Source organism: Thunnus maccoyii, chromosome 16, assembly GCF_910596095.1.
Source record: "Thunnus maccoyii chromosome 16, fThuMac1.1, whole genome shotgun sequence".
Taxonomy (NCBI): Eukaryota; Metazoa; Chordata; class Actinopteri; order Scombriformes; family Scombridae; genus Thunnus; species Thunnus maccoyii.
The window spans coordinates 28,869,618-28,882,752 of NC_056548.1; the positions used below are offsets into that span (position 1 = coordinate 28,869,618).

Sequence of the window (13,135 nt, forward strand, 5' to 3'; positions counted from 1 at the left end):
CTCTATCGCACTTTACTCTAATAAGAATTTAACTGATTCAATGTAATTCTACAGATGCCCTGTGGAGGGCAGCTTTGCTGCGTCTAATCTGCCGCAAATTTCATCAAAAGAAGAAGACCGCGACTTCCTGTTTGTGTTACCTTGTTTCAGTCTGCATCCGGTTTGTGTGCTAAATGAAAATACATTAACTACACTGAGGCTGGAAACCTTTTGTTTAATCGTTATTTGGGCCAGAATGAGTAAGTGTCTTTTATCTTACAATAGTTGACTCGTTAAGATACATTACACTAGCCACTCTACGTAATAGTATTGTTTTATTAGCTAAATAAACCGCCCCAAATTGATCATCAGGAGACGTCTCTCGTAAATAAAATGGTGACTGTAACGTTATACATGATAGTTTAAAGAGCGACTAGTGAAAGTAATATGTGCCATTCTTCGATATTTGGGTTGGGTTGGTCCTGAGCTATCACTGAGCTTCTTTCCAGGAAGCTTGAAACATTAGTGTGATATAATAAACGTAACCGCATCTTTATCTTTATGAAGATGTTCTGAAATGACAATAAACAGAGAAGCTGTCGGCAGCTGTTACTGTCCTCTCTCTGCTTCTGTTTGGGAGACCATTCAAACTGTAACGTTACACCTCTTTTTAAAGTTGGATATAACTCATTATAAAATACTGTTGACCTGAGCAGCATCATGCTTTTAACGTTACTTTATACAGTTCACCTCAGCTTTCACGTGGAAAATATGAAGTATATGGGAACTTAGAAACACTGCAACAAGAAAAAAAAACTACTCAGAGTGTTTATGTTTGAAACCATTCACGTACCTGTAGCAAAGTGCTGAGTACTTCTACTCAAGTACTGTTATTAAGTACAATTTGAGGTACTTGTGCTTTGAGTCTTTCCATGTGATGCTACTTTATACTTCCACTCCACTACATTTCAGAGGGAAATATTGTACTTTCTACTCCACTACATTTATTTGACAGCTTTAGTTACTTTTCAGATGAAGATTTGACACAATGGATAATATAACAAGCTTTTAAAATACAACACATTGTTAAAGATGAAACCAGTGGTTTCCAACCTTTTTGGCTTTTGACGTCTTACAAAAAGCAGTGTGTAGTCGGGGTCACATTTCACATGTCTATGAGTTGTTAACAGCTCCACCAAATAGTGATTTTTACCTCTAAACTTCTCACATGCTTTCATTTCAATAAATGTTCAAATGATCCAATATTTCACCAAAAATCAAAGATTAGAGAAAAAGTCCAAAAACTGAAAACAGATTTGTGTATCAGAACTTTGTTTTTTCTTCTTTCCTCTCCCATTAATCATCTCACCGCCCCTCAGATTTATCTGCTGACCCTTTGGAGGGGCCCCGACCCCTAGGTTGGGAACCACTGGACTAAACTAGCTAACTGTATATAAAGTAGTGTAAACTAGCTCCACCTCCAGCAGCTACAACAGTAACATGCTGCTCTAACACTGATGCTTCACTATTAATAATCTAATGATGTCATATATAATAATATATCAGTCAGAGGGACCAAACCACTACTTTTACTGCAATACTTTAACTACATCAAGCTCATAATACTTATGTACTTTTACTGCAATACTTTAACTACATCAAGCTCATAATACTTATGTACTTTTACTGCAATACTTTAACTACATCAAGCTCATAATACTTATGTACTTTTACTGCAATACTTTAACTACATCAAGCTCATAATACTTATGTACTTTTACTGCAATACTTTAACTACATCAAGCTCATAATACTTATGTACTTTTACTGCAATACTTTAACTACATCAAGCTCATAATACTTATGTACTTTTACTGCAATACTTTAACTACATCAAGCTCATAATACTTATGTACTTTTACTGTAGAAGGATTTTTCATACAGGACTTTTAATTGTAATAGAGTATTTTACATTGCTGTATTGGTACTGTTACTTAAGTAAAGGCTCTGAATACTTCTTCCACTGCTGACTACAGTACATATGATGTTATATAAGGTGTTTGCATGTCCTTGCAGCTGTGGCCATGAGCTTAACGTGTCCAGGCCTGTACTGTGGCAGGATGATGGTCAATGGATCAGTGGAGGGAGACTGTGGTGTGAGTACTGAACATCAGATGTGTGTGTGTGTGGGGGGGGGGGGGGGATCTGGGACTCTGGGACTCTGTCTCAGTGCAATAAGAAACAGAATTGTTGTAATTGTGGGTCTATACTAAACACTGTACAAGAGACAGTTGTAAGTTGTTGAGGAGACTCTTCTCATATCTAGTCAGTCTACAACTGGAGCAGCTCTCTCTCTCTGTATTATACATTTACATTCATAACAGCTGCATGGATGAATAAATGAATATCCAGCAAACTCTTCACATACAGCATGTGAGCTAATAGGAATAAAATGAACATCCTGTCATTCAGTGTGTGTGTGTGTGTGTGCATGTTGGACTTTATACAGCAGACGGCAGAATTCCCTCTCCGATCATTTTAAAGACACTCTGTGGAGTTTCTGTCCACTAGTAGCACTATGGAGCAGTTTTTTTATGAGCAGGCACATGCACATATATGTGCACATTGGTGAGGCGATACACAGTTCCCCCCCAATGGATTCAAACTATTCCAATCATCTACAGGTGAGAACAAGACTGCAAGCTAGTTACTGTAAACAATACAGGATTTAAAATACTGTACTTCAAAAAGTAACATTGCAAATGTTTTGTGAGGAAGGAAATGCATTCAAAACTTTTTTCACATCTCAAAAATAGACTTTCGTTTTCAAGAAAACTCCCCAGAGCTGCTTTACATGATGGAACTGACATGAAGAAGTATCAGTGGACTCACTGTGAGGAGCGGGAGTGAACATCCTTCACACTCATGAGTAATTAAGGCTTCAACTGCAAAATAAGTTTTAAAAATCCATCAATGATGCAGCCTGTAAATAAACCCAAAAAAACACAACTCCCTGCTGTTCTAGCCCTCTCTGCTCTCTGCTGCCTCTTTCCACAACTGTCATGTCATGTGTGAATGAAGCTGTAAGGAACATTAGTGTAAGAGTCACCTCTGTTTTTACAAAAGCCATCACTTTAGCAGGGAAGTGAAATCTCTTTTTGGCTGGCTGTAATCAGCATATTTGTGCATGCAGACCTCCTGCACCCATAATGCACCTTGATGCCCTGAGGATGATCTCTCTTGCCATGGTAAATGGTGGAATGGAGACATGCATTAAAGGGAATTTTGAAAAGAGAGTGACAGAGTTCTACTTCCTGTCAGCAGGTAGTGAATCCAGATGTTCAATGTGACTTTGTATAATCTCTGTAGTTGGTGTACTAACATCAAAGTGGACATCCATCCGTCACCTCTGCAGGACACATATATTAGTGCTGTAAAGGGACAGAATGCTACACAGAGGATATGAGGAGAACATCAGCTTCTTCTATGTAAGGAACTGGCTTGGGAGTTTTTTGTTGGGTTGCTTCTAATCCCTCTGTGCTGTCAGGTGTGTCCTCGTGGAGAACGGGCCAACGTCCAGAAGGTGTGTGAACGCTGCACAGAGTCCCCTGAGCTCTACGACTGGCTCTATCTGGGCTTCATGGCCATGTTACCACTAGTGCTGCACTGGTTCTTCATCGAGTGGTACTCTGGAAAGAAGAGGTGTGGACACACAGTAGAGTAGACACACACACACACACACACACGCATGCTTTTCTTTATTCAGGATAATGACCAACATACAGGACAGAGGAAACTATCCAGAAACGTTTAGCTTCTGAAATATTTTTTTTAGACAGACAAGCGAAAAATTAATGGTTTAATTTGTTTTCTAATTGTCGATTTGAAGAGGGAAAGCGGTTAGGGGAACAGGAAAAACAGGAAAAAATGGGAGGTGGATTACGTTCTTAATTCACATGAAAAACAAAATAATTTGTTTATCCTGTTATCAAACAAGTTGAAAAGCTTTGGACGGAGGGTCCTGTGTCTAGTCTGCTGGAAAATAGAGGACGTCAGTTGAGTAGGTGGTCCTTCAGTGTGGCCCAGGATGCATTGCGTTTACACATCTCTGAATAATGTGGTCTGAGTGATCGGATCTCAATCCATCCTCAACGCGTCTTGGGTTCGTTTACACCTGTACTTAGAGCTGTCCGCTTGTGATTGGATCACCCCAGACGGATGTTAATACCAGGTGTAAACAGGGCCACAGAGTGTTACCATCCAGCAGCTAAAGTTCATTGAACTCACATACAAAGCCAGAACTCACTAATTCTCTTCTTGCATTTTTGTGCACACAGGTTTTATGTTACAGGACGAGTTCACAATTTTTTCAAGTGCAGTCAGGAGCCCACATGAACATGTTTTTCTTGCTGTAATCATTCCTCCTGTTCATACTGAACATAAGAAGATCCCTTCATAATGACCTTACAATGGAAGTGATGGAGGACAAAATCCACAGTCCTCCTTCTGTGTGTGTGTTTAAAAGTTTATCTGAAGCTAAAATGAAGCTTCAGCATCCAAATGAGTCAAATCAAGTAGATATCTTTCAACATTACAGTCTTTTTGTTACTATACTTCCACCACAGCTCAACAGGGAAACACTGTCTGAGGAAACACAAAGAGGGAATTTGATGCTAAAAAGACTGTAAATGTGTCAGATATCCACTTGATATGACTCAGACTGATGAAGACTCATATAAGCTTCACATCAACTTTTAAATGACTGTGTGGACACACTGTGGATTTTGGCCTCCATCATTTACATTGAAAGCACATTTGAAGGATCTTTTAATATCCAGTATGAACAGGAGGAATGATTACAGCGAGGAAAACCTGACTGTTGTTTGAAGACACACTTGAAACATTGTGAACCCGTCCTTTAAAATGTTTCAAGACAATTCTGATTTATTACAGCTTGGGTCTGTTTTTTTTTATCAGTTATGATAATATGTCCCTCTCCAAGGTAATGGTTGAAATCTGGTAAAACAGTGACTTCACTAGTAAAGGAACATGAGTAACATGATCAAACAGCTTTGAGACAAACCAACAGTTTATCCAGATGAGATAAACTGCTTTATTTGGAGGTCAAACTGAAAGTGAGAGTAATGTTTTATTTTTACTTTCCATTAAGAGAAGAATGATTGGTTTCAGGTTTGTTGGTAGGTGAAGCAATATGATCCCTTCCCTGGAGTTATGTGAGATCAGATTCAAATCAAAATGTGTGGTATCACCTGAATTGAAGCACACAGTATAAAACTGTATATATATATATATATATATACACACACACATCACACATCACAAGTGTGAGATGTGTGATATATATATCACACAAGTATGAGGTGTGAACATTCTTACCGTACATTCTGCACATGCATGGTTTTTGTGGTTCCCCTGGTGTTTCTTCACTAAGCGTGAGCTGGCATCAGACGTGGCTAAAACAAGAGGCACCCAGAATGCAACAGTAGCCCTCAAAACACTTCAGACTCAGTGAAAACTATTCCAGATGCTACATGCTACTGCAGTGAAGTGAGAGGTAGAAAATATAGTGTCATTCGTGTGTTAGAATGTATCGCCCCTTACTGTCTGCTTACTCTGTTATTTGTCGCCTTCAGCTCCAGCGCTCTGCTGCAGCACATCACAGCCATGCTGGAGTGCAGCGTGTCAGCTGTGGTCACCCTGCTGGTCACAGAGCCAGTATGGATGTTCAGTATCCGCTCCTGCCGGGTCCAGATGCTGTCAGACTGGTACACCATGCTGTATAACCCCAGTCCAGACTACATCAACACATTACACTGCACCCAGGAAGCCGTGTACCCGCTGTAAGTACTGACCACAGAACAGCAGGTCTCAGGTCACAACACACTGACTTTCACTGGCATTCTGGTCACAGTGTTCTAGTTTAGAGCGGCAACTAATGATTATTTTCATTGTCAATTCATTTTCTTGACTAATCAGTTAATTTGGTCCATAAGACGTTGATGAAAATGTGGATCACTGTTTCCCAAAGCCGTCCTCAAATGTCTTGTTTTGTCCACAACCCAAAGATATTCACTTTACTGTCATAGACGACTAAAGAAACCAGAAAATGTTCACATTTAAGAAGCTGGAATCAGAGAATTTGGACATTTTTTTCTTAAAGAAAATGAAACAATTCATTGATTATCAAAATAGTTGGCAGCTAATGGATTCATTGTTGCATTTATAAACATGTGACTTCTATTTGGAATTGAATTTGTAGCATTTCCCACTGCTGGACATGTGAATATTCAACAGCCTCCACCAGGGCAGTCAGGAAATCCATTTGATATTTTTACATTTCCTCACCTCTCAGAAGCATTCTATTCATCATAGTAACGTAAGATGCTTGTTTTATATCATGAGGCTTAGAAGATTTACCAACAATGTCAATATAAGTATTGTTCATTCAAATATTGGAACAGTGTGCAGAAACTGTCTCCCATTCAGACTGTATGTGTCCGTAGGGGAGATGTGGTGATTTGTCTCATTGTTCAGTAATCCTTCCAGCTGCAACAAGCGACTGCTCTTCAGTGAGCTCGCTGCTCCTCCTGTCATTCAAATCTCCACGTCCTTAAAGTGGAACTCAAGAGTTTTTACCTTCTGCTGCATTTTATCAGCTCAGTGTGAAATTTGACTTATGTGTGAAAATGAAGGAAGTCAAAAATAGATAGATGGAAACATGCTTAACACCAACATATCGGGAACCAAAATGACGACAGAAAAAATAAAAGCATCAGGAGAGCAAGACCCCGTTAATCATCATTTTTGCTTTTCTCTTTCAGCCCCATTTTTAGACCATATTTGTTAACATTTTGGCAAATAGTCTCCAATAAACATCTGCTGAATCAGCAATTAGCAGCTCCTGTTTGCAGTGTAACATGGATGTACAGACGACTATCCCTGGATACTGAAGAAAACTAAAAATGTGATGATTGTCAGTTCTGAAGCCTCTGTTAAGCTCACCTTCAACTCTCCAGCACCACCCCGGGGCATGCTTTTGGCTTTGTCCTGCTACAGACCATATGCTTTCCTCATTTCCCCATGGTTCAAATGCTGTCCAGAACCATGAAGAGCACATTCCTCACCTCCCTCAGAATCAATGTGTCTCCAACTGCTCCATCCAGTAGGAGAAGCTGTAGTTCAGTACCAGGTCTGTGGTAGAGAATGTGAACATTGCTGACGGCATAGACACAACATAATCAATCAGGATCTTTGTGAAATCCTCTCTTCCAACATTGCTTTAGTGCTTCAGAGACGCCCCGTGGCTCTGTGGTGTTACTAGGCCGCAGCCTCTCCTCATTAATGGGGATGCGAAAGTAATGTTTTCCCAGAGTTTACAATCATAATACTGATAGAGTCTCTATATAAAGAGAGAACAGTACTTGCACTTTAATCATTCATGAGTGGAATAACCTGCTCAAAGCTTCAAGTCCTGATATATGAAGATAGCTGCAAAAGATAAACCCTGGAAGTGAAGCAGAGAGGAGTTTCATTTCTTTGATCAATCAACTATTCACTTGCACAGTTAGAGAAATGCATGTGCAGTGTTAAACTGAATAAGTAAACATTGTGAATATGCTGATGTTTTCTGATACAGTGTAGTATGTACCTGCAGTTTTACTGTGATCCATAGGAAAGTTTTATGGATAAAAAGGCAAATTGATGAAAGCTATAAGTGGAATACTGTGTAGTCCCATAGGTGGAACTCATAAGAAGTGTAGAATGTGAAACTTCTCAGTGAGAAAGGTCTTTATTGAATTATAGCTTAATTGCTCATTGACAGTGTCTGTGACTGAAGTTCCTCTTTGTTTGTTTGTTTATTTGCACAATATAGAAATAGAAGATAAAATATAACAGATAAAAAATATAACAGGTTAAATCAAAAGGGAATAATTTATACAACCACAAGAGATGCCAAAAAGCCATCATCATCATCATCATCATCATCATCACCACAACAACATCATATTTCAGGAGCAAAATATCTACAGTCAACATCCATGTTCTCATCTGTGCAAAGCAGAATCTGTGGACAGGAAGTGTGATGCTTCACAATAAAAAACATTTGAAACAAAGAGAGAGGAACTAAAAGTTAACAGTGAGGAAAAAGCTCTGAGCATAAATTTACAAAATTACTTGAGTTCCAGATTCTAGGACCCCTGTTAAAAATTCTGAAACTGATGACAGAAGGCAGGGTTAGGGTTAGGGCCAGGGTTAGGGTTAGCGTTAGGGTTAGGGTTAGGACCAGGGTTAGGGTTATGGCCAGGGTTAGGGTTAGGACCAGGGTTAGGGTTATGGTTAGGGTTAGGGCCAGGGTTAGGGTTATGGTTATGGTTAGGGTTAGGGCCAGGGTTATGGTTAGGGTTAGAGCCAGGGTTAGGGTTAGGCAGTTAGGGTTAGGGTTATGGCCAGGGTTAGGGTTAGGGCCAGGGTTAGGGTTAGGGTTAGGACCAGGGTTAGGGTTAGGGTTAGGGTTAGGACCAGGGTTAGGGTTAGGGTTAGGAAATCACCATAAATACACTCAGCAACCTCAAGTTTATTTTTTGTAGTTGATAAATCTTTTTCAGTTTTGTTTTGCGCGTACTCGTCAGAGCCATATTGCAGTAACTTATATGAGGATAAATAATGAAGTAATTGAGTATAATGTAGAGCTGAAATTAAGCATGTATCTAGTTTTGCCAATAATTCCTGTTTTTTGCTATTTTTGATGAGATAATATTAATATGTAATTTGTACATCAGTTAATTATCTATAATTACTCCAAGGAATGGTGTAGAAGTGGCTCCCTCACAAAGCTCATTATGTATATACATTATGTATGTTAATAGATTTGTTAGTTAGGCCCAAATAAAATAAAGTGAGTTTATTTATCTTAAATCATTTTGATATATGATTTAGTTCATTATTCAAGATGGCAGTCAAGTTCATTTGTCTTTAAATAAAATATTGTATATATTTTCTCTTCCTCAGCTACACCATCGTGTTAATCTACTACGCCTTCTGCTTGGTGCTGATGATGCTGCTGCGTCCTCTGTTGGTGAAGAAGATTGCGTGCGGTCTGGGCAAATCTGATCGCTTCAAGAGCATCTATGCCGCTCTGTACTTCTTCCCCATCCTCACTGTGCTGCAGGCTGTGGGAGGAGGACTGCTCTGTGAGTATCAGTTAGGGCTGCTCACTATTTCAGAGTGGAGTTGTTTTACTGATTGCAGAAGCAGCAGTATTCATCTGTTCAGCTTCCACAACAAAGTAACCGAACAGGTTGAGCAGCTGTGAGTGACAGTCTGTGTGTGTGTTTCAGACTACGCGTTTCCCTACATCATACTGGTCCTGTCTCTGGTCACGCTGGCTGTTTACATGTCTGCCTCTGAGATACAGGTACTGTTTGTTTCTGTGTTCATAATTTAAAAATTCTTTTGACACGTGTCATTTATGTGAGTAATTTTTACTGTAAAAGTCAGTGAGAAGTTCTTGAATTAGGTTTTGGAATGTGTGTGTTATTTAGAGTCTGCAGTGTGCCATCACAGTAATTATAGACCTTTTCTATCATTCACTTTAATCATGGTTAATTCATAAAATAAAACATTTCATAAATATTATTAATTTAATAAAACTTAAATTATGCATTGAAAACCTCAAACTGAAAAAAACTCATAATTAAATTGGCCAGTTAATAATTCAAGCAGTTCACAATTAACAATAAAAACTTGTAATGTGAAAATCAAATGCAGAAAGACTTTTAAATTAGACTTATTGTTATTCTGTTGAACTAATGTTCATTCTTATCACACTCTGGCTCACAAGCCACAAAACCTTTTCACTTTTCATTTAGTGATTGCTTTCATTAAAAGGAAAATCATATTCAAAATAAATGAAGTCCAACTGACACAGCAGAAAAAGGAGCTCTGATTGGCTCATACTCCAACAAATTATAACAGCTGGTTGGTTTTTAATACGTTATTTAAATTCATATTTAATTAGCAATTTATAATATATTTGTCAACTGCATCAGTTTATGAATCTATATCTATATTGTAACTCTCCAGGTATGGTCTGCTATGTAGATGGATTTAGAAGGGGAAAAAGGATGGGCTTCATTTTTACAAACTCCAAGCTGTTTAGAAACTTGATTGGAATTCTTGAGAGTAGGTAACATTAGATCTCCTGGTGTTATTACCAACCTGTTCCTCTCTCTCTGTGTCCTCCATCTCCTCCACCTCAGTCTTTTAAGAACCTGGTTGCTAAGAAGAAACGTCTGGTCGTGCTGTTCAGCCACTGGCTGCTCCATGCGTACGGTATCATCTCTATCTCTCGACTGGACAAGTTGGAGCAGGACCTGCCGCTGTTGGCCCTCGTGCCAGGTCCCGCCCTCTTCTACATCGCCACCGCCAAGTTCACCGAGCCCAGCCGCATCCTGTCTGAGGGCGGCAACGGACACTGAGAGATGAATTTTCACTCATTGCTGCTCTAAAATCTTTCAGCTTCTGATTCTGAGCCATCAGTAGAGACAGAGCAGGTTTGAATTAGAGTTAATGTGATCAAACTTGCTCAAACTGTTAATGTCCATGTAGTGATGACATCACAAGGTTTTCAGCATGGCTGCACATTTAATGTTGGGGAAACAACTTCATGATCTCCTGCTCTAGGCTTTTAATCATTAGTGTGTTTCCATTCATGACTTGTAAACAGGCCACAAGGTCACTGATTGGCTTGTCAGATGAAGGCATGTTAAGTGTCGTCTTCTTTAAACAGAAATCTTCCACCGGATTATTATTCATGAAAACTAGTTCCTCACTCTTTTTGCATGATCCAAGTGGAGAGCTTGAGTACCCACATAACTATTTACAATATTTCATGTTAGCATGGCTGCAATTAAAGATTATGTTTATTCAAAGTAGATTATCAATTATTTTTCAATTATCATTTAGTCTTTGAAAATAATGACAAATGCCAATCACAGATTTCTAAGCAGAGCTTTAAATGATGTATTTGATCTGTCCAACAGTCCAAACACCTGAAGTGATAATGAAGCCAAACAGAGAATAGCTGCAAAAGCTCAGAGTGGAGAGGCTGGAACCAGAGTTTGGTATTTTTACTGTATTTTCTATGAGCCAAACAGCTTATTGATTATTGATACGTTTCCGGCTCTACATCTTATCTCATTCAAATCCTGTTTTTTGAGGAGTCCCATCTTTCCTGCCTATCTTATATTTATTTAACATCCACCATCAAAGGGGGTTGACATATTTCTTTTTTTTTATATATATATTTTTGTGCACCTTGTACATTTTCTTGTGAGAAAATGAAATGAAAAGTTAAGAGTGTCCTGATTGCTCAGAGCACCTCAGGCTGAGGTAAAGAGACTCACTCAGCTTCATGTATATAATTAAGTGTCATACATCCAGGTAGGTGATTGTAAAAATGTAAATAACGTGTGTGCTTGTATATTCTACTGCATTGTATCGCCTTAAAGATAAACACTGACACTGTCGATAGAGCAGCAGCTGTCTGTGGTGTGTTATGTTGTTTCAGCCTGTCTGATCAACCATCACTTGTTTTTTTCCCGTTCCTGCCCTGAAGCGAAGTGTGATGTTTGTACAGCTTACATGGGTTAGTGGAAGGTGTGTGTACATTCATGTAAATCTATATATGTTTGTAAATAGTGTGTGTTCAGTATTGTTGGCTCTACAGTGAGTGTAAAATTCAGTCAACCTACCTGTACAGTTTAAAGTCGACTTGTTCTCCGTATCTGCTCACTGGACCCTGTCAGTGTGAGCTCACACCTCAAGTATTTATGAGTCTCATAAACGTATATCTGCCTGACATTTGACTACCTCAGGTTAATGTAAGACAGCTCCATCCACAGTACATGCAGAGCAGACATCACTGCACCAGTGTTCTGTTCTCACAAGCGATTAGAAGTACTGGAGTCGAGCACAAGTTAACCACATAACTGCAGGAACTGTTTGGAACACTGGGTGTTTTTTTTTTGACAACACAAAGGTGCTCAGAAAAATCAAGAAATGGAAACATCTATAATTCCATGACAACTGTTCAAACTCTGTCTGCTGAGGAACATAGTGTGATGTGATCAAAAGCTCAGACATGGCTATTAATGGACCATGTGGTGAGACAAGAATGCACTTTCACTCAATCAAATGTTTTTTGTTGTGTGTGTTAATGATAATGTAGGTTTTCTGCACTTTTCTTTCCTTTTGATGTGCCTTTCTACCCGCCATCCCTTCCTTTTCCTCTCTTTTCTTTGTGCTTTCCAAACCTGCCAGGGGTAGGGTGACGAATTTTACACTCAGATTTTTGGCATCAAAGACTAATATTTAAAAGCCCTACAGACCACCTTCAAACAAATGTTGTAGTGACTTGTTTTTTTGTATTTAATGTTAATGTTTCATGAGGCTTCTCCACAAATAAATGCAAACACAAAGAGGACCTGGAGTCTTAGTTGCCGGATAGTTCTGCAACATGTTTTTGCTCTAAGTTCATTTAGGAGTGACACTTGCAGAAGTGTCACAACATATAGTGATGATTCAGTATTTCAGTGTGTCAACACTTTATAAGAATCTATTCTATCAAGATTTGCCTAATTTAATTTGGCTGTTGGTTTTGACACATTTTGAATTAGAATAGGACTGTGGCGGGTTACTGAGTTGGTTCAGAGAGAAGAAAGTAGAATGAAGTGCTTGAAATGTGATCAGTAAAATTTCTAAAATCAATTCTTAAAGTGACATGTAAGCAGTGAAGAGAGGCTAAAACAGGAATGAAATGATCTTCCAGTATTTGTTAGAAGCCATGCAGCTGCATTTTGTGAGATTGTTTTTGGCTCAACCCTGAAACGAATGACTACTGGTAATCTAGACACAATGTCATTAACACATGTATGATCTTCACAAGGTTAGTGCAAGAGGGCAAAGGCCTTTTCTGAAAGACTTGTCAGTTGGAGGAAGTGTGACTTGACAACTTCTGTGACTTGTTTGTCAAAGGAGAGTTCATATCTAACACTACACCCAGGTTTTGGGCTGCAAGTAAACAAGGAGGCAAGACTGTTCAGTAGAGAAGATGTGGCTAATACAATTATTTATT

General features: G+C 38.9%; 1 protein-coding gene across 1 annotated transcript; it reads left to right on the plus strand.

Annotated features, from left to right (window-relative positions):
* The first annotated feature begins 127 nt into the window (after positions 1–127).
* On the plus strand, positions 128–12,484 carry LOC121881494 (jnk1/mapk8 associated membrane protein). The gene is made up of 7 exons (XM_042389306.1): positions 128–239; positions 2,056–2,135; positions 3,527–3,681; positions 5,634–5,840; positions 9,010–9,191; positions 9,339–9,415; positions 10,260–12,484. Exons 1-7 carry the CDS (start codon positions 236–238, stop codon positions 10,476–10,478), a joined length of 924 nt encoding a protein of 307 aa, XP_042245240.1. The 5' UTR covers positions 128–235; the 3' UTR covers positions 10,479–12,484.
* Positions 12,485–13,135: the final 651 nt, after the last annotated feature.